The sequence below is a fragment of the Morone saxatilis genome, unplaced genomic scaffold, assembly GCF_004916995.1.
Source record: "Morone saxatilis isolate NCDOM2014 unplaced genomic scaffold, NCSU_SB_2.0 Contig12, whole genome shotgun sequence".
Taxonomy (NCBI): Eukaryota; Metazoa; Chordata; class Actinopteri; family Moronidae; genus Morone; species Morone saxatilis.
Window position 1 is genome coordinate 4,113,370 of NW_023339674.1, and position 17,426 is coordinate 4,130,795.

The window sequence follows — 17,426 nt, forward strand, 5'->3', positions numbered from 1 at the left end:
AACCAGAGTGAGAATGCATGAGGATTAACACACATGAACAATAAAATATCACACTGTAAGCCCGTCAAAATTAAACCTGAAATAACACAACAGAATACAGTTTGCTTCGTGTTCGCACAACCTTATTCCTGAATGCATTTCCCCCCACTACAGCACACACGTTGACGCAGTAAATCCTTTTTTACTGAAGTTTAATTTCAGCTTCCCTCAGGTTTGTTTTGTTTTCTCCTCCCTCCTCAGATCGAGGCTGAACACGTGACCCGCGCGCCGTCCAATCAGCTGCCAGAACGACGCGGCTCGTAATTTTGAACAGGAGAGCAGCAGCCAGGCAGAGACTCGTCACCGCTGCCATTCACAAAGCTGGTGGCAAAACATCCCTCAATCCTTTCCCCTCCCTCCATCCCGAGTTATGGATATCTTTCGCCTCCTGTCGCAGCCGATGAAGTGAAAACTTTTAGCGTCGTCTTTTTTCGGATGAATATGAGTGCTCATGTGATCACCCCTGGGCCGTACCGAGCCACGAAACTGGTGAGTTAACGTCGGCTGCTGATCAGGTCGTTAAGTTCGCGTTAGTAAAGTTGTGTAAAAGATAATATCGATGGTTCAGTGATTAAAAGGCATTTATCATTGATTTAACACCGACTTTTATGAGCTCTTCCTACTTTACGTTAATCCAGATACGTTGTTCTCTCTGTGGCTTTTCCTCACCGTTTAAAATGTTTTAGAAACTTTACAATTGTTTTTACTATCGTACCAGTTCTTATCTCTGCTAATCGATTAATATTGTGGATCTATAACATGTTTCTGTCCAACCAACAGTCCCAAACCCAACAATATTAACGTTACCTTAACTGTCTTTGAGGACATGAAGTTTCGAAAGTTACTATCACGATCATCATGAAAGTATAACTCATGGTAACTTCTTATATTTAGTAAAGAAACATATACATTTACTGCACCCCCTCGTCTCTGTTCTGTATCTGTATTATTCTGAATCTCTACCATTTAGTAACCTTTGTATCTGGAAATATGTGCTTCCCTGTTGTCCCCTTGTTCAAAATGCATCAGGAAATCAGTAAAGGGCTGTATGCTGGTGAGCTACACTGCTTTTTCAAGCCAAGCCATGTGAGGATATTCACAATTATCACCAGAATGGAAATTCACCAGTGTTTTATTTCTATGATACACGATAGTATTGTATGTTATCCTTTTCCTGCAGTCAACTAATCAATTTAATGTCTTAATTTTATCTATTAAAATTAACTTATCAAATCCTAGTCCAACGCCTTGTCAGTGATTTTCAATTACCCTCTTTTTCTATCCCTCTCTCTCTCTAAAATAAAAAAAAAAAATGATAGTCTAACTTGACCTATTTTGACACAACTTCACCCTGAACCAACTAAAGCCAGACATCTAGCTGCTGGACAGTGTGTGAACTAAAGCAGGGGTGACGAGACATTAACGGGGTAGATATGTCTTCTTTTCATTGTCAGCCAGGTTTATATTTTAGCCATCTTTTAATCTGTAAAATGTCAGAAGATAGTTCAAAAAGCCTCTCACAATGCCCCAGTTTGGGGGTGGTGGGACTCTGACGTAAGGTTCACAGCTCAGCTATTCAAATTCATGTACTTCCAAGTTGCATGGAGGTGGGAAATAGCAGCCCTTGTAGTACAAAGACAAACTTTACAATGATCTTTGACCTGTGGCTCTGGGATGACCCTGGGGACGGTCACAGGCCCAAACTGTTGCTCTCACAATGAATGTGTACTGTTGCTGGAGTTTTTACTCTTTATGAACACTAATCAATGAATTGGAGTCATCCCTCTTTCTCCAGTGATGCTCAGGTCCATGCTGCTACAGGAACCACAGTCTCAGTTTAATACTGATGCCTCTATATGTCCTAAACGAACAGAGACCAAAACACTACGGCATTGTCCACAGGGGCCACCAGAATCAACACAAAGTGAAAATTCTTTGGTTATAAGTTGTACTGTACTAAACGAAACGTCTCTTTGTCCTCTTTCAGTGGAATGAGGTGACTCGCTTGTTTCGGGCGGGTATGCCCCTCAGGAAACACCGCCAGAACTTCCGACATTACTCCTCCTGCTTCACGGCCTCTGCAGCTGTGGATTGGCTTCACCAGCTGCTACGGAACAACAGCAATTTTGGCCCCGAAGTGACCAGGCAGCAGACGGTGCAGCTCCTGAAGAAGTTTCTGAAGAACCACGTGATCGAAGATGTGAAGAGTCGCTTTGGCACGGAGGATCTGGAGGACAACAACATGCTGTACAGGTAGGCAGAGTTCTGGAGAAATCGTTTTATGCATTTTTATTTTTAATTCTTTGAAAAGATGCTGTAAAATATATGTAAAGATTGATGTTGATTGTACTCCCCCCTTGCAGAAAATTAGGTCCATGTAATTTCCATGTCCTCCTCTTTTCCCCAGATTCCCGTCTACTTCTCCTCTGAAGCCCATTCCCTGTCCAGCTTCAGCCTCGGCCCCGGGCTCCATTAAGAAAAGGCCTTCATTCAGGGACAAAGAAGGTTTCTTCAGGTTTAGGAGCATCAAAAAGAATGAGAAAGAGTCACAGGTGAGCTGGACTGGATATAGGCTATATTGTCTATATTGTCTATGTTATGCACAATTTCAGCCACTTTCATGGCAAAAACCCAGTTTACAGTCACAGGTTTGTACTAAAATGCTAAAATCTAATGTGTGTTGTTGGTTCATGCTCTGTTTTTATGCCTTCCAGGAAAATGTAGATCCTGCCCTCCAAGCAGAGGGAGAGAATCAGTCAGTGGGAGAGCCGCAGGTGCAGAGACGAGAGCTGACAGTGGAGGATGAACAGGAGATCTGGAGAGACATCACCCTCACCCAGTACTGACACACTGAACTGAAAAAAGCCATTACTTTGTTGTGTTACAGACATCTGCAGCATGGTTCATTATGTTGTCATTGGACTGAAATTACAAATGTTGTAATGTTTTATTTAATTTAAATAGCCTGCAAAATAAGTAAGAACCTGATGCATGAGACCTAAGCAACGGTTAAAGTCCACAACGCAGATAGTGAGGTAGACTGTTTTATTATGTAACTAAACCGTGTGTTTTTGTGTTTCAGCCTGCAGAGGATTCTGGGCGTTGCGTCTCTTGATGAGGTTTTAGACCACCGTTATTTAAACCCACAAAACATCATCCATAACATGACCAAAGTCAACAAGCATGGAGTGGTCACACTGGACGACAAGACCAGTAGGTTTATATATCAATGGAAAACTTCTACATCAAAAGCAAGCACAAAAATCCTAATACATGCTATTAAAATGTGTCTTCGGCTCTCTAATTGAACACATCCTTCAATTCATACTTGGATGTATACTGCTCACTTTAAAAAAAACTGTATTTGACCACACGACTGAAATTATTAGGACTCCTTTTTTAGGTGATACAACCCACCAACAGTACAATAAACTATAACTGGCAAGAAGCCTAACTTTGTTTATCTTCTCTCTAGATGACCTTCCACACTGGGTTTTGTCTGCCATGAAGAGCCTGGCCAACTGTGAGTAGTAACGAGCATGTGCAACCTTCAGTAAAATAAACTATTTATCTATTTATATTATGTAATGAATTAAAACGCACACATAGGTTTGTGCTGGGATTCTGAATGTAATTTGAGAAGTAGAACTGTTAAAATATCCTTCCCTCCCACGATGGCTGCAGTAACTTGCTGTTTATTTCCAGGGCCGAAGTATGACAGCGCACAGCCGTCCTACCCCGGCTTTGAAAGAGATGTCTTCAAAACGGTGTCTGACTACTTCTACAGCCTTCCGCAGCCATTACTCACATACGAACTGTATGAACTATTTATCAACGTGCTGGGTAGGTATTGTGGACTAACTTCATCAGGCTGTTACCCGTCACTCCTGACCATGAAACAGCAGTTAAATGGAAGCGCTTTTAAGAGGCTTACTTCTAGTGTGACTAGAAAATGATGCAGAAGCTGACAGGATTGTCTGCAGCGTTTGTTGCTTAGCCATGTTGACGTGCTGTCTCCACTATGTGGTTGCGTGCTTTGACCTCTAACAGTGCCCTTTGACTGCTAACAGAGGTTTCGGTTGTTGTCACTTCTGTTTGTGGAGTCCTAACAGCAATGTGAGCAGCTGTACTCTGTGTATGCCTGTTATGTGTTGTCTCTGACCAAAGATTTGAAGTAACTAAACCCTCTCCCTCCCCTTCACTGTCTGCTTGCACTGACTCCCTGCCTGCACCTCTTGACTCACTCTGTCTCTGCATCTGCTCTCAGTGTTTTGTGGGTATGTTGCGGCGCCCACGATACACCAACGTGGGAAACGCAAGAAGCCTGACCTCCCCTCAGCCCCCCCTCCAGCCAAGACCTCTTTCCGCTCCACGGAGTGTCTCCTCCTGTCGCTGCTCAGACAGGGGACATGTGACGAGACGGACTCGCCGATGACAGAGGTGCTTGGTGGGAAGCTTCAGTCGCGGCTGGCTGCGCTGAAAGGAGAAATTGCCAGTGCAGGTGACGGTCAGTTAGGAGGCAGCTGCATGAGCCTGAGTACAGTTGGTTCAACGAGACCTCAAACCAGGAGTTGCTCACTGGAAACTATCCTAGATGACTCTGCCCCTCTCACTCGGCAACAGCTCTTTCTGTCCAATGACAGCCTGGCTTCCTGTGCCTATAGCACTCGGAGCCAGGATGACAGCCCTGACGCCGCAACACTCCACAGTCATACAGACTTCACATCTGTATCCAAAGCAACCCCCGCTGCTTCTGAAAATACTACAGGAGGCGCACCCAGAAATAGGCAGTCTGTAGTTTCTGTAGCGGGACTGTCAATCGCACAAAGGTCGCGCCCCTTTCGGCCACGCAGTGTAGGCAGCTGCCTGGACATCGTCATAGAAACCCAGGAGGAAGATGTCAAGGAGAGCAAATGGCAGGGCCGGGCAACCAGCTGCCTGAATGTAAACACTCCTGCGGAACAGCATCACTCCTCCTCAGCTTCACGGCCTCCCTCGCTGTCCTCTTATCATCTCTCCTCTTCCTCCTATCATCCTTTCGCCTCCTTTTCTTCATCTGCTATGGCCAAAGTACAAGGGCCTCACGCTACCACAGGACCTAGCAGGCCCCGACCCGCCTCCAGTACCTCTAATCTTTGGACTCACCCTGCACCCGCTGCTCTCCGGCGCTGCCTCAGCTCTCTGGATGTGTCGAGGCAGTCTCGACCTATTTGCCTGTTCAAACCGCCTGTCTGTGTGCCTACCAGCAGCACCAAGCCCCCCCAACCTAAACCTGAGCACAGTAAGACCCTCTCCCCTGTATCTATCTGTCTGTGTGTCTGCTTGTCTGTCAATGTGTAATCAAACTAACTCCCATCTAACTTTCTAACCACTACTGGTATGGCAAACTCCTATTGACCTCGAAGGGTGAAGTTTCACTTTTTGGTGGTGTGTGTTATTTAACATTTCGAAGGCTCTAGTAAACACGTTGGCAGGACAAAGGAATGAAAGAAAGTACTGATAGATTGTACTTGTCGATTGTAGTTTAAGGTATAAAGCACATTTTAAGTTGCTTGCTTTTGTCATGCTCTGTTTTGATTTTCTGTCTGCTTCCTTTGATTTTTGCAATGTTTTTTGGCACGTTTTCTTTCATTTTAAGTGAAATATTCTCTAAAATGAACCTGTCTCCTATTTGCCAAGTAAAAGGGGGTCAAAATATAAGGGGGGGAAATGTGTTGAAAGAGGCGTTAAGGGAACCTGAGACTTTAGAAACCATTAGATCATTCGTAAGCCAGAGATACATGTTCCTTTTAGCCACACGTTGCATTCATTTCCGAAGATGTGCACATGCACCTGTCCAAAAGGACACAGGATACACGAGGCAGCCATCATGCGAACGCATGATAGTTAAAAGCAAATGTATTCGACCTTACAGAGACAGATACTCACAAGATGTTAGTATAGTGCTGTAAATAAAGGCAATGAACCAGGCGGCCCGGGTCCACCACCATAGATATCTGCATGGATATCTCCTGGAACATTTCAGTCATAGATCCACTTAGAATTTGTCACAAGAAGAACGTTGAAAATACAAACTCATGGAGGGTAGGAATTCTTCCAAGCAACTTACAGATATGGAAAAAAACAACGTACGGTAGCAAAAAGCACAATTTAGTCTGATGGAGAAGGGTCTTTTTCATTAAGGACAATACAAAGCCACCAGTCGCACTGTGGAGCAGCAATACGGTAAGCGAGGAAGGACACCTGCCTAGGAGGTCGGAAAGAACATTTCGTACCCTCGAGCAAGTTTGTATTTTCAACATTCTTCCATCACAAATTCCAGGAGATATCAGGGTTATGAACCGGGACGCACATGCTTTTCATTGCATATTACAGTACATTAAATGTCGTGTTCATATATCTCACCTGACTCATCTTCCACTGTAGTTGATTAATCTTGTCATCCATCAATCCATTCATCCATTTTTTTGTCTAATCCAGTGAATGTGATGTAGCAGAGATGGATGAATGTGGCCATGAAGAGTGATTCCACTGTTTGTTTCTGTACTGATTGTACTGCAGAATTCACCCATCTCCATCATCATCATCATCATCATCACTACTGAGTATAACTCTGTGTGTATGTGTGTGTGTGTGTCAGGCCTTCTCCAGCCTCAGTGTGAGCGTGTAGCCATTGAGGCCCTGCAGCTCTGTACCCTCCTCCTCCCCCCCGCCTCCCGCAGGAAGCTGCAGCTCCTCATGAGGATGATGTCACGCATCAGCCAGAACGTGGACATGCCCCGCCTCCACCCGGCCATCAGCACCCGAACACTGGTGAGGAACAAAAGTCACGCGGTGATCTAGATATCTTACTGTGCTCAGCTGGTTTTCTTTAAATACATTAACGTGTGCGTCTTTAATGGCCGTTTTGACTGCTTGTCTTTATCTGTTTTTTGTGGTCCTCCTTCCAGATGGTTCACACGTTTTCAGGTTGCATTCTGGGCAGCGCCGTGGAATGTGATTTGGACGAGCTGTTAGCCACCAGACTGGTGTCCTTTCTAATGGACCATCAAGAAAGCATCCTCTCTGTCCCGGAGTACCTGCTCAGTGCTATCAGCGACCGTGTACAGTATCTGCGTACAGTACAGGTACATCCGTAGACTGTTACAGAATATGCATCCTGAGTTCATATGGACAAATAGAAATCACATACACAGATATCTCATGTAGAAGTATAATATGTTGTAGTGTTGCAAATACACAGTATAATTATTATGAAAATTTGATGTTAAATTAGACTGAGTTTGTTTTTATAAATCTATGTATTACAAAATGTGTAAAAATGTATTTGAAAATATAGCAGACCATGTAATTTGTCAGCTTTTGGACATGCAGTAAATCCACACAGACATACAGATGTTCTCCTGACCACAGGTTCCAGTCGACGGTGTTTCTAATGTGGATGGCGGCGATCCAGTTTGCGCTCCAATGCCCATCTACACATTCTGCCATCAGATTAGTGGCGCTGAGTTTGAACAGCAAAAGCTGGAATCTTCCCAGAAGGCCATGGAGGAGCTGCTGGAGATGTTGCTGACAGACCAAAACATAAGTGAGAAGGACAGACGCAAGAAACTGAAGCAGGTAACAAAACACTCCTCAAATGCTCAGTCAGAAATATGTATTTTCACTATATATATACCTGAAGCTTCTTTATCATAAGCATGAAGTTACAGGCAGCACCTTATCCAATCAGCCAGTGTTTGGTTCTTTAACATGAACACATTACATAAACATCTTTGATTTGAGTTATTACATTTAAAAAATATATATATATTTTGCTGTAAACAAAATAATACGACTGCTGTGATTAAACCCATCAATGCTGGTGTTGACATTCTCACCAAATGTATGAAAATCATTTTGTGAGTTGAAAATGGCCAAACATATGACAGTAATTAAGGTCCAGTTAGTGTAGCAGCAGAGCCTTTTTTCCAGTGAGCCAATATGCACAGTAGCATATTGCTGACTCTGTTTGACCTGACTATTTACTGTCAAAATGGCTGCTGTGAAAAAGGTTTGTTATTTGTAACATTTTGCAGCGGTTTTTACTAGCCTTCGATTTCAGCAATCATTAGTTTCAACTAGGACATAAAGAGTAACTTAAGGGACCAATGTGCAGGATTTAGTGGCATCTAGCAGTAAAGTTGCAGACATCACTATTGGCTGTTAGAGGTGAGCAGAGGGCAGTGAAACACTACTGTTCAGCCTGGCGTTAAGTTACTCTTAAAGGCACTGATATACTTTAAACTGATGGTTGCCACACTGCCTGCATAGATGGATGTCAGTGAAGACAGTCCAACAGATCCTCTCGGACATATGAGTAGATGATGGAATAAATAGTATGTGTACTCTGATGGCTGTGTGGACATGGAAAGTCAGTCACTCAATAATGAGTTTTATTGTCTTTTGGTTTTAGTTTCAGAAGCAGTATCCAGACATCTACCGCCGTCGGTTTCCCTCCTCAGACCGGGAAAACAACAAGCCAAAGATTAAACCTCCCCTCCTCAACATTAAGAAGACCAAAGCTTTCAGCATCAGGAACTAAACTAACCATACAGGTGTCACCGTCATAGAAGCCAGTATTTACATTGTTTTTGCTGCACTTTTACTGCACTGATACTAAGAGACTTCTCTTTGCAGCCATTAACTTTTTGTTGTTACATTCAAAATACTGTTGTTCCTGTTGTGTCGTATTCCTGTGCTAATATCAGAGGTAATGCAGGCTGGATGACTTCTACAATGATGTGTGTATGTGTTTGTGGTACGTGTTGACAGCTGAGTAAGATGAAGGCAGGCAGACAGTGGTTTCTTAGAGCAGTTCATTAGTTAATGTGTTTTAATATAACAGGGTTTTTTTTTTTTAGTATCTGTGTTCATTTGGATCAGCAAACTTTTCTCTCAAAACCCTTTTTTATTTCCCCTCTCACTTGTCATCTCTATTGCTAGCTGATACTGACCTGAACGTGTGTGTGTGTGTGTGTGTGCGTGTGTGCTTCAGAGTGCATTTTGGGAGAAAAAAAAAGGCAATTCTGACATCACTGGTACGGCAATAATTAGATGATAGATTTCTTAATTTATATGAACGATAATATTGGGAGCCGTGGTAGAGACGTCTTTGTTTGACACGTTTCTTGTCACGTTAACTGTTTTTATTGACTTTTCGCATCATTGAATCTCAAGTTTTATTTGAAATGCTCTTTAGTCTTCATGTTTCTTGTGTGGTGTGTTTTTAAAGCATTTTACAGTGAAGTTTTAGGTTTTCTCTTATTGGATCTTTCAGTTTTCGAGGATCTCAGCTATTTCATGTACATCTCAGTTATTTTAAATAGAGCTCACCTTTCCCAGTTCTTTTTGTTCATTCTTTGTGTGTCTTATCCCTAACTCATCCCTTCTTAGTTTATTGGCTAGTGAAACGTTTTGCACTGGATTTAGGCATTGGGATAAGTCATGTCAATCATAAGAATGGTTAATTTATACATATTTAATGCGTATTAGACTCCTTAAAGAAGGTTTCACCTGACACTTGTCATATACTGGGTAAACGGTTGCTACTGCTTATAAATAAAAACCTCAAAGTGTTTGCTCAGCAACTAATGCGTTAATCGTTTAAAAGCAGTGAAGTGGCTATTGTCTGTACCTATTGTTATGACAGTAGCTGGTCTCGGATGGCTTGCGTTAATTGCCAGTGATGGATGCTAACAGGTATTTAGTCAACTGAGGTGCAATACAGAACTCATATAATGTCAAGTGTCGGAGGAAATGTACCACGCTTGGCTCAAAAGTTCAAGCTGTCCTCTTTTTTTTGTATTTATCTTGTATGAAGTATTAGTTCTACCCTGATATGTTTGTCTATACCTCAGATCAGATGTGTGTGTATGTGTGTGAATGTCTAACCATATATATGCACTCATCAGCAGACTTTTACAGAGGAGTATGTATCTACACAGTTGTATTCTTCCTCTACATCGTTTACTATGCAAAGTCCTGGAAAATAAACCTGTTCAGCTGTTCTATTTATATGCTTTTGTCCTGTTTTATGTTTGCAGTTTTGTGTGCGTGCGTGTGTGAAATGAATTAATCGTTAGTTGATTAATCGATCAGCTGTCTGCTATCAAATTAAAACTGTTTTGGTAATTAATTCATTGTATTTCAGCTTTTCAAATGTGTTTATTTTCTGGTGTATTCAGTAATTATGACAGTAAACTGAATAACTGAGGTGTGGATGTCAGCTTGGGCTTTGGGAAACTTTTTGTTTCACCATTTTCTAACAGAAATATGTCATTAGTTGCAGCCTTATGCTAGGTATACTAGACTGGCCCCTAAACAGACAATAAAAACTACATTCCTTCCACCCTTAGTATAACACTAATACTATAATGGGATTGAATTCAAATCCAGTGGCTTTAGTACGTCAAAATTGAACCAGAAAGTAGGTCTGCAGAATGAAATGTTCAATCAACAGTTTGGTTTCATTGATTCAATTCCATCGTGTTATTTTTACTTACTTCTACTCTTACTTTTATCTAAAGAGGGACCGGGTTCTTCCGCCATCTTGAACCACCACGATTCTACAGTAGCCCAGAATAGGTCAACCCAACAGAGATAGGGGCTTTAGCATTTTCACGAGCTTTGTGGCTACCGTATTTTCTCCTACACGTTTGGAAAACTAAACTGTACTCAAATGGTTGCAATCTGCAAATTCCCCACAAGATCGTAGATACCGGTCCTTTAAGGCGTCACCAAAGTTAGAACAATTCATCCAGAGGGGGACGTAAATGTTTGTTCAAAGGTCAGTGGAAATCTATCAACAGTTATTCAGATGTTTCAGTCTGGACCAGTGGTGAGTAGTGGTGGACTGTCAGACTGACATCGCCATCTCTGGAGCCATGAGCACGGCTGAAAACAACAAACACTCAAAGACAAGCATAACTTCACTTCTTCACTCGGCAGGAACGGACAGATTACTGCACATTTCAACCCTTATCACGCAACCATTCATTAGAATCCACCCTTTCATCTTCCTATTCAGCAGTCAACTTTCATTTATCAAAATGACAGAAGACCAAAAAAAAAAGTATTCATGGTTAATCATTCCCTCTTTTTTTCTGTTGCTCTCCCTCCCCCTCCGGGGCTAGCCAATTAAAATAGTTTCTGAGTGTCTGTAAAGGCTGTCTGGAACTAATTAGACAGGATTCTTTCAACACGCATATCCATGTACAAACAACAAAACCAACACACCGCTTTTAAAAGCTGACTTTACTAGTTTGACCCACATCATTGGTAGGTGAGTGAGTGTTTGTGTTCCCAGAGACCTTGTTGCGGGGGCCCATGGAACATTCTGCATGGAGCTGAGGGCCAGACGGCTGAAAGGAGAGGAGACAAAGATGGCTTGTTCAGCTAAGAGCAGGGAAGGAGGAGGAGGAGGAGGAAGAAAAGGCAAAGCAGGGGACAGGGGAGAAACAGGCTTAAAAGGAAAACAGGGGAGGAGAGTAGAGGAGGAGAGGGACATGCAGAGGAAAGGAGGGAATGGGGGAGGAGAAAATGAGAGAAGGAGGCGAATGAGAGAAAAGGCAGAAGGGGGCCCATTTTCCATCCCTCACCACAGGAAATCTGTGTGGTTTAAATGCAAGCCGGACTCTCTTTTCACAGGCTGCTTGATGAACATACGGCAGCATGGTCAGCCAGTGAGTAAAACTTTCCCTTTCTTTTCTCTTAGTTTTCAGGTTTGAAAACACAAAAACTTAAAGACTAAACTTTTAAAAAGACCTTTCAAGGTTCATATTTTGGTTTCTCAGTAATGAAGAAGTGAAAGCAGTGTGTAGACGTCACTCAGTGACGTTTGTTGTTTTCCTTGAAAGAGAAAAAGATCTGATGGTGAGTCAACTATGCAGTTTTCCACCAAAGCCTTTTTTTCTGTAAAGAGGGTAAAAACAAAACTCTCAACATGAGATTAAAGAGAAAATGTATTGCTGCAGCAGTGAAATACCTGCTAAAACTAGAATCTGCAGCAAAAACAAATGTCAGACTAAATAACAGAAAAGCTGCTGTCTTTGAACTCCTTGGTTTTTGTTACCAATCAAAGCAGATGCAGACAAGCTGTGCTGTTTGCTGTAGTTTTCACATTTGATGTCAAAATAAGGGTCAGCTTTAGTGGATGCTAAGTCCTGTAGCTTTTGTTTCCTGTATTGTTTTAGAAGTTTGGTTTGAACAAACATCGATCTTGGAGTTCATGCAAACACATAGTGACAAATACATTCTGGAGCTTTTGATGGTATCACACCGTCTTCCTCAGCAGATGGAGTTTGAATTGTGTAAGGAGTCTAGACCTGCTCTATATGAAAAGTGTCCTGAGATAACTTCTGGCGCTATGCAAATAAAACTGAATTGAAAAATTGTGTTCATACAACACAAAAGAAACCAAGTCTTTTAAAACTTTTTTCTGACTTGGTCGTGTTATTGAGTTGTTCTTTAAATTCAGTGTTTTATTTTCCTCTCCAGTGTGGAACATCCTGCTGGAGGCTACAAGAAGATCTTTGAGACAGTGGAGGAGCTGAATGAACCTATACCTGCTAAGATCACTGGTAGGAACTATTATAGTAGTGGTAGGAACTAACTATAGAAGCAGCCTATTCATTATTTTTTGACAAAAAAAATTTTTTTTGACAACAGTGTACCTCTACTGTAAACTAATATTGCAATGATCCACCGTAGACTATCAGGTTTAAACTTCCACATAGGCTGACAGATTTTCTTAAAGGAGTCATTTAAATTATGGGATATACAGTTATTCTCTTACAAACTAAGACTTGAGAAGATCAATATCACTCCCATGTCTGCCAAATATAAGGCTACATCCGGTGTCACACCATATGCTGTGACAAGGATTTTCAGCTACTAGAAACGTTTCATACTGTTTCCAGTATGTGAAGCTGTTTCCAAACATTGTGGTACCATATATTGTCAGATGAGGTGTTGGAGCTTGACAGACAGACCTACAGTTGTTGTTATTCTAGCTATTAGAATTTGTGACCCTTTGTGAAACTAACATCTGAATTATAGGGTCACAAATTCTGCTATCAAACACCTATAGAAATTTGTTAACATAATACTCTAGCGGACATTTTTGGTAACACCTATTGTAAGAAATTATGATACAAAGTATGAAAGAATGTTTATATGAAATGGCAAAACAACTAAAATTCTACAGTATTTTGATCACAGAATCGGATGGGTCACAGAATTTGTGAAAGAAAATAATCTGCAGACTAGTATCTCTAAAGCTCACTAATTAATGTGTCGTCTCATCTCATCTCATAGTCATGTGCATAGAAACAATAAGACTGAACAATAGCACGTGGTTGTTTGTGTGTGTTTGCAGGTGTTATACCGTCATGGCTGGGTGGCAGTCTTCTCAGGATGGGTCCAGGTCTTTTCGAGATCGGAGATGAACCCTTCCACCACCTGTTTGATGGACAGGCTCTCATGCACAAGTTTGACCTAAAGGACAGTCAGGTGACCTACTACAGGAAGTAAGAATCTTCATTACCTTACAAAATCAGAGCAGGTCGTAAATCACACATTTGGAATTTGGGAGATTACCAGTTTTCATGTGTGTTTTTTTTTACATGTTTTCTTATCTGTCTTTTCTCTTTCTATGAAGCCCTGCTGTTTTGAAATGTATTTTTTCTTGTGTTTTCTTTAGAAATAGTTTTTAAGATGGATGTGATGCTAGCAGTGGGTCCAGAAATGTTGTCTTAACGTTGCTGGACATTTTTGAACATAAATTCACAAATCTGACACACGCACTCCATTGTTTATCACTTGTGATCCAAATCCAAATCCTGTTGCAGATTTTTATGACATCTGATTTTTGTTAGTGCAGAGAGGAATGCAGTTCTGTGCAGCTGAGGAAAAGAGTTGACTGTAAATTCATCCAAACCGGAATGTTGCAAGAGAAGAGAGAAAAACAACACAAAAACACAGACCACAAAAATCATTCTTCCAACTCATTTTGAGAAGAAGTTTTGTCTGTTGGGCAGAGTCAGTAATGTGTTTCATGAAAATCTAAAAAGCACTGACAGTTTGAGTGAGTAAAGTTTTTGTATATACAGCACTTCTTAAAACACTGAGCTGCAAAGTGTTTCACACACATGAAAATAAGTAAAACAAGAAATAAAAAAAGTATATTCTAAATTTGTAAATTACAAAATGAAACACCGCACAACCAAACAAAAACGCACAAAATCAAAGACAGGGAAGGAGCTCTATCCTTTAGCCTATTGAGATGGGTTTTAAGGAACTAAAAACTGGGAAAGATGATTCCAGAGGGTTGTGACTAAAATAGCAAAAGCGCGGTCACCTTTTTGTTTGGAGTGGAGATGAATAAAACGCTAAGATTTGAGGATTGAAGCGGTTGAGGAGTGGAATGAGGAACGAAGGAGCAGAAATGTAACTGGGTGAAAGATCACGCAGCTATACTATAATCTAAACAGGAGAAAATAAAAGTGTGAAGTAATAGTTTGAGATTTGTGGAAGACAAGAAACATCTGATTTAATGATTTTTTTTTTGGTTGAAGAAAACAGTACTGGACAAGCTCAGTAACATGATGGTCAAAAGTCATATATTGGTCAAAGGTTATTCCAAGATTTGTAGGTAGGTTTGATATTTGAATGTTCAGATCAGGTCCAATTAAAATAAGTTTTGTTTTGTCAGGATTTCAGTGGATGGAATTGAGAGACAGCTAATCTTTGGTGCTGGCTAAGCAGTCATAGAGGGTGGTTGATTCAGGTTATTGTGTTTTGCAGAGAAATAGATCTGTGTATCATCGGCACAACACTGATATGAGACGTTTACAAAGGGGCTGAACCAAATGACCCAGAGGACATGTACAATAAGAAGAGAATTGGATCAAGAACTGACCCCTGAGGGACACCACACATCAAGGGAGCAGAGGAGGACACATGATTATTGATACAAACATTACAGTATCTATTTGTGAAATAGGAAGAAAACCAGTTTAAAGCTTCACCAGAAATGCCAACCTAGTTATGCAACCTTAACTCAGCAGATAAATTGAGTAGCATAAAAAATAAATGTTTACCTTTGTTTGCATGCATAAGGATGTCATTTGACACTCTTAGTAATGCTGTCTCAGTGCTAGGCTGCAGGGAGAGAGGAGCAAATTCAGACACTATAAGATGCAGTCTTTACTGTTAATAGACGATAAATATCTTTTGACTTTATGGTTCTTTGGCACATGATATGTATAATCTCTCTGCTCAGGTTCATCAGGACGGATGCATACGTTCGTGCCATGACGGAGAACAGAGTAGTCATCACAGAGTTTGGAACAGCAGCCTACCCAGACCCCTGCAAAAACATCTTCTCCAGGTAACCCCCAATCCTTGACCTTTTTCAACAACACTGAAGTTTACAGCTGAGGTTCAATCGGTCAAATATCATAGGTGTGTAAATAATCACTCCCACTCTCGCACTAATGTTGTCAAACCTCATAATATTTCTGAATGATTTAATCACCTAGTTGTTGCCAACATCTATGTTTACAAGGTTTATAGCTCCAGGTTTATGTCAAGAAATGTTTATAATGTGTTTTTTTAAAAATAGGTTTTTTAAAAATGTATGTTTACAGTTGGTTTAAACAAAAAAAAGATTAATGACATTCTTACTTCTCTCAGATCAGGTTGTTGGTGTTGAGTTTGTGCTGAATATAAGAATATGTAGCACTTAGGGAGTCAGTGTTCTTTGGACTGGTGATATTTTTATAAAAAATGTGTAAAAACTACCTCAAAAGTGGTAGGCCTTAGACTCCAGAGAGTTTTAATCACAGTGTGTGTCAGTTTACTGACGTATTCGGGATTTCTGCACGCTCTGTATGAATACTATACATGTGGTGTTATGTATACGTAATAACATCCCATGTCCCACAGTATTATAATAATGTAAATGCTATATTAAACTGTTGATTGACCTCCAGTCTTGTTTCTGTGCAGATTCTTTACTTACTTTAGAGGCATTGAGGTGACTGATAACTGCTTAGTGAACATCTATCCAGTCGGTGAAGACTTCTACGCTGTCACAGAGACCAATTACATCACTAAAGTTGATCCTGATTCTCTGGAGACTTTAAAGAAGGTGAGAGCTGATTGGTTTACATCATGCTAGCTCTTTGGACATGCAGGCGGTATTACACTGATAATGAATGAGTTTCTTGATGCAGCTCTTTCTCTGTCTTGTGTGCTGCATTTATTTATATTAGGTGGACCTGTGTAAGTACCTCTCAGTGAATGGGGTAACTGCCCACCCCCACACTGACGCAGATGGCACAATCTATAATATTGGCAACTGCTTTGGCAAAAATATGAGTCTGGCATATAATATCGTCAAGATCCCACCTGCTCAGAAAGGTGAGTTTGTTCCACTGAATTTCGTTTTTAACTGAAGGAACTGAGTTTATTTGACTTAATCACATGCACACACCTTCTAATGTTGATGCACACACTGTCTCTATGTTTCCAGACAAGTCAGATCGTCTTGAGAAATCCGAGGTTGTGGTTCAACTACCCAGCAGTGAGAGGTTAAAACCCTCCTATATACACAGGTACCCAGTCAGTTCTTCCATTTCTCACAATGAATGCACGATACAATGAATTCAACATACTTTGCATCTGTAACTGTTTGATGAAACTCTCCCAAACCAGCCAAAAAACCTCAGTTTGTGTCTGTGACCGCTCAAAGAGTTGTTACTGCTGCTTACGTATCCGTACGTGTCTGTCTCTCTGCTTGTCTGTCTGTAGTTTCGGCATGACGGACAACTACTTTGTGTTTGTGGAGCAGCCGGTGAAGATCAACTTGTTCAAGTTCCTGTCGGCTTGGAGCATCAGAGGAGCTACGTACATGGACTGCTTTGAATCCAACGAAAGCTTGGGGGTAGGCCAGTTTAATTTAATAGCAAGTTTGTTAGCATCTTGGATGAATTGCAGACCCAGGGCCCCTGGACCAGACTCTCAAAAAATCACAAGGAGGTGCAAAAAAATGACTGCGCAGGGCGACTCAAAAAACCACAACCACGAAGATGTGCAAAATGACCACAAAGACATGCACAACAACTACAAAGTTACACAAAATGTCCACAGGGAGATGCAAAACAACCACAAAAACATGCAGAAATTATCACAAAGAGATGTAAAAAACCCTACTGAGATGCAAAACGCCCCAAAGAGACACTATTCTATGACCACATAGAAATGCAAAATGACCACAAAGAAATGTACAACGATCAATGATGATTGTTTATTTATCATTCATTTATTACACTGAATAAACAATG

At 41.1% G+C, this 17,426-nt stretch overlaps 2 protein-coding genes across 2 annotated transcripts in view; both read left to right on the forward strand.

Annotated features, from left to right (window-relative positions):
- Positions 1-339: 339 nt before the first annotated feature.
- depdc1a (DEP domain containing 1a) lies at positions 340-10,095 on the forward strand. The gene is made up of 12 exons (XM_035652796.1): positions 340-528; positions 2,027-2,292; positions 2,447-2,591; positions 2,754-2,878; positions 3,122-3,252; positions 3,515-3,562; positions 3,745-3,882; positions 4,307-5,320; positions 6,680-6,852; positions 6,990-7,166; positions 7,453-7,659; positions 8,495-10,095. Exons 1-12 carry the CDS (start codon positions 475-477, stop codon positions 8,621-8,623), a joined length of 2,607 nt encoding a protein of 868 aa, XP_035508689.1. The 5' UTR covers positions 340-474; the 3' UTR covers positions 8,624-10,095.
- A 1,518-nt stretch (positions 10,096-11,613) lies between these two features.
- LOC118321994 (retinal Mueller cells isomerohydrolase-like) overlaps positions 11,614-17,426 on the forward strand; it is an 8,525-nt gene continuing 2,712 nt past the window's right edge. Inside the window, exons 1-8 of the mRNA XM_035653569.1 lie at positions 11,614-11,762; positions 12,577-12,659; positions 13,457-13,607; positions 15,362-15,469; positions 16,090-16,231; positions 16,356-16,503; positions 16,616-16,697; positions 16,894-17,028. Coding sequence (XP_035509462.1) covers positions 11,752-11,762; positions 12,577-12,659; positions 13,457-13,607; positions 15,362-15,469; positions 16,090-16,231; positions 16,356-16,503; positions 16,616-16,697; positions 16,894-17,028 — 860 coding nt within the window. The 5' untranslated portion in view covers positions 11,614-11,751. The remainder of the gene's footprint in view (positions 11,763-12,576; positions 12,660-13,456; positions 13,608-15,361; positions 15,470-16,089; positions 16,232-16,355; positions 16,504-16,615; positions 16,698-16,893; positions 17,029-17,426) is intronic.

What these genes read in the sequence shown, in the direction of transcription:
- depdc1a (XM_035652796.1), top strand. Translation starts at nt 475, where the DNA reads ATGAATATGAGTGCTCATGTGATCACCCCTGGGCCGTACCGAGCCACG. An exon ending in GACAACAACATGCTGTACAG is followed by an intron (nt 2,293 to 2,446) that starts GTAGGCAGAGTT and finishes TCTTTTCCCCAG; the next exon opens with ATTCCCGTCTACTTCTCCTC. An exon ending in CATGAAGAGCCTGGCCAACT is followed by an intron (nt 3,563 to 3,744) that starts GTGAGTAGTAAC and finishes GTTTATTTCCAG; the next exon opens with GGCCGAAGTATGACAGCGCA.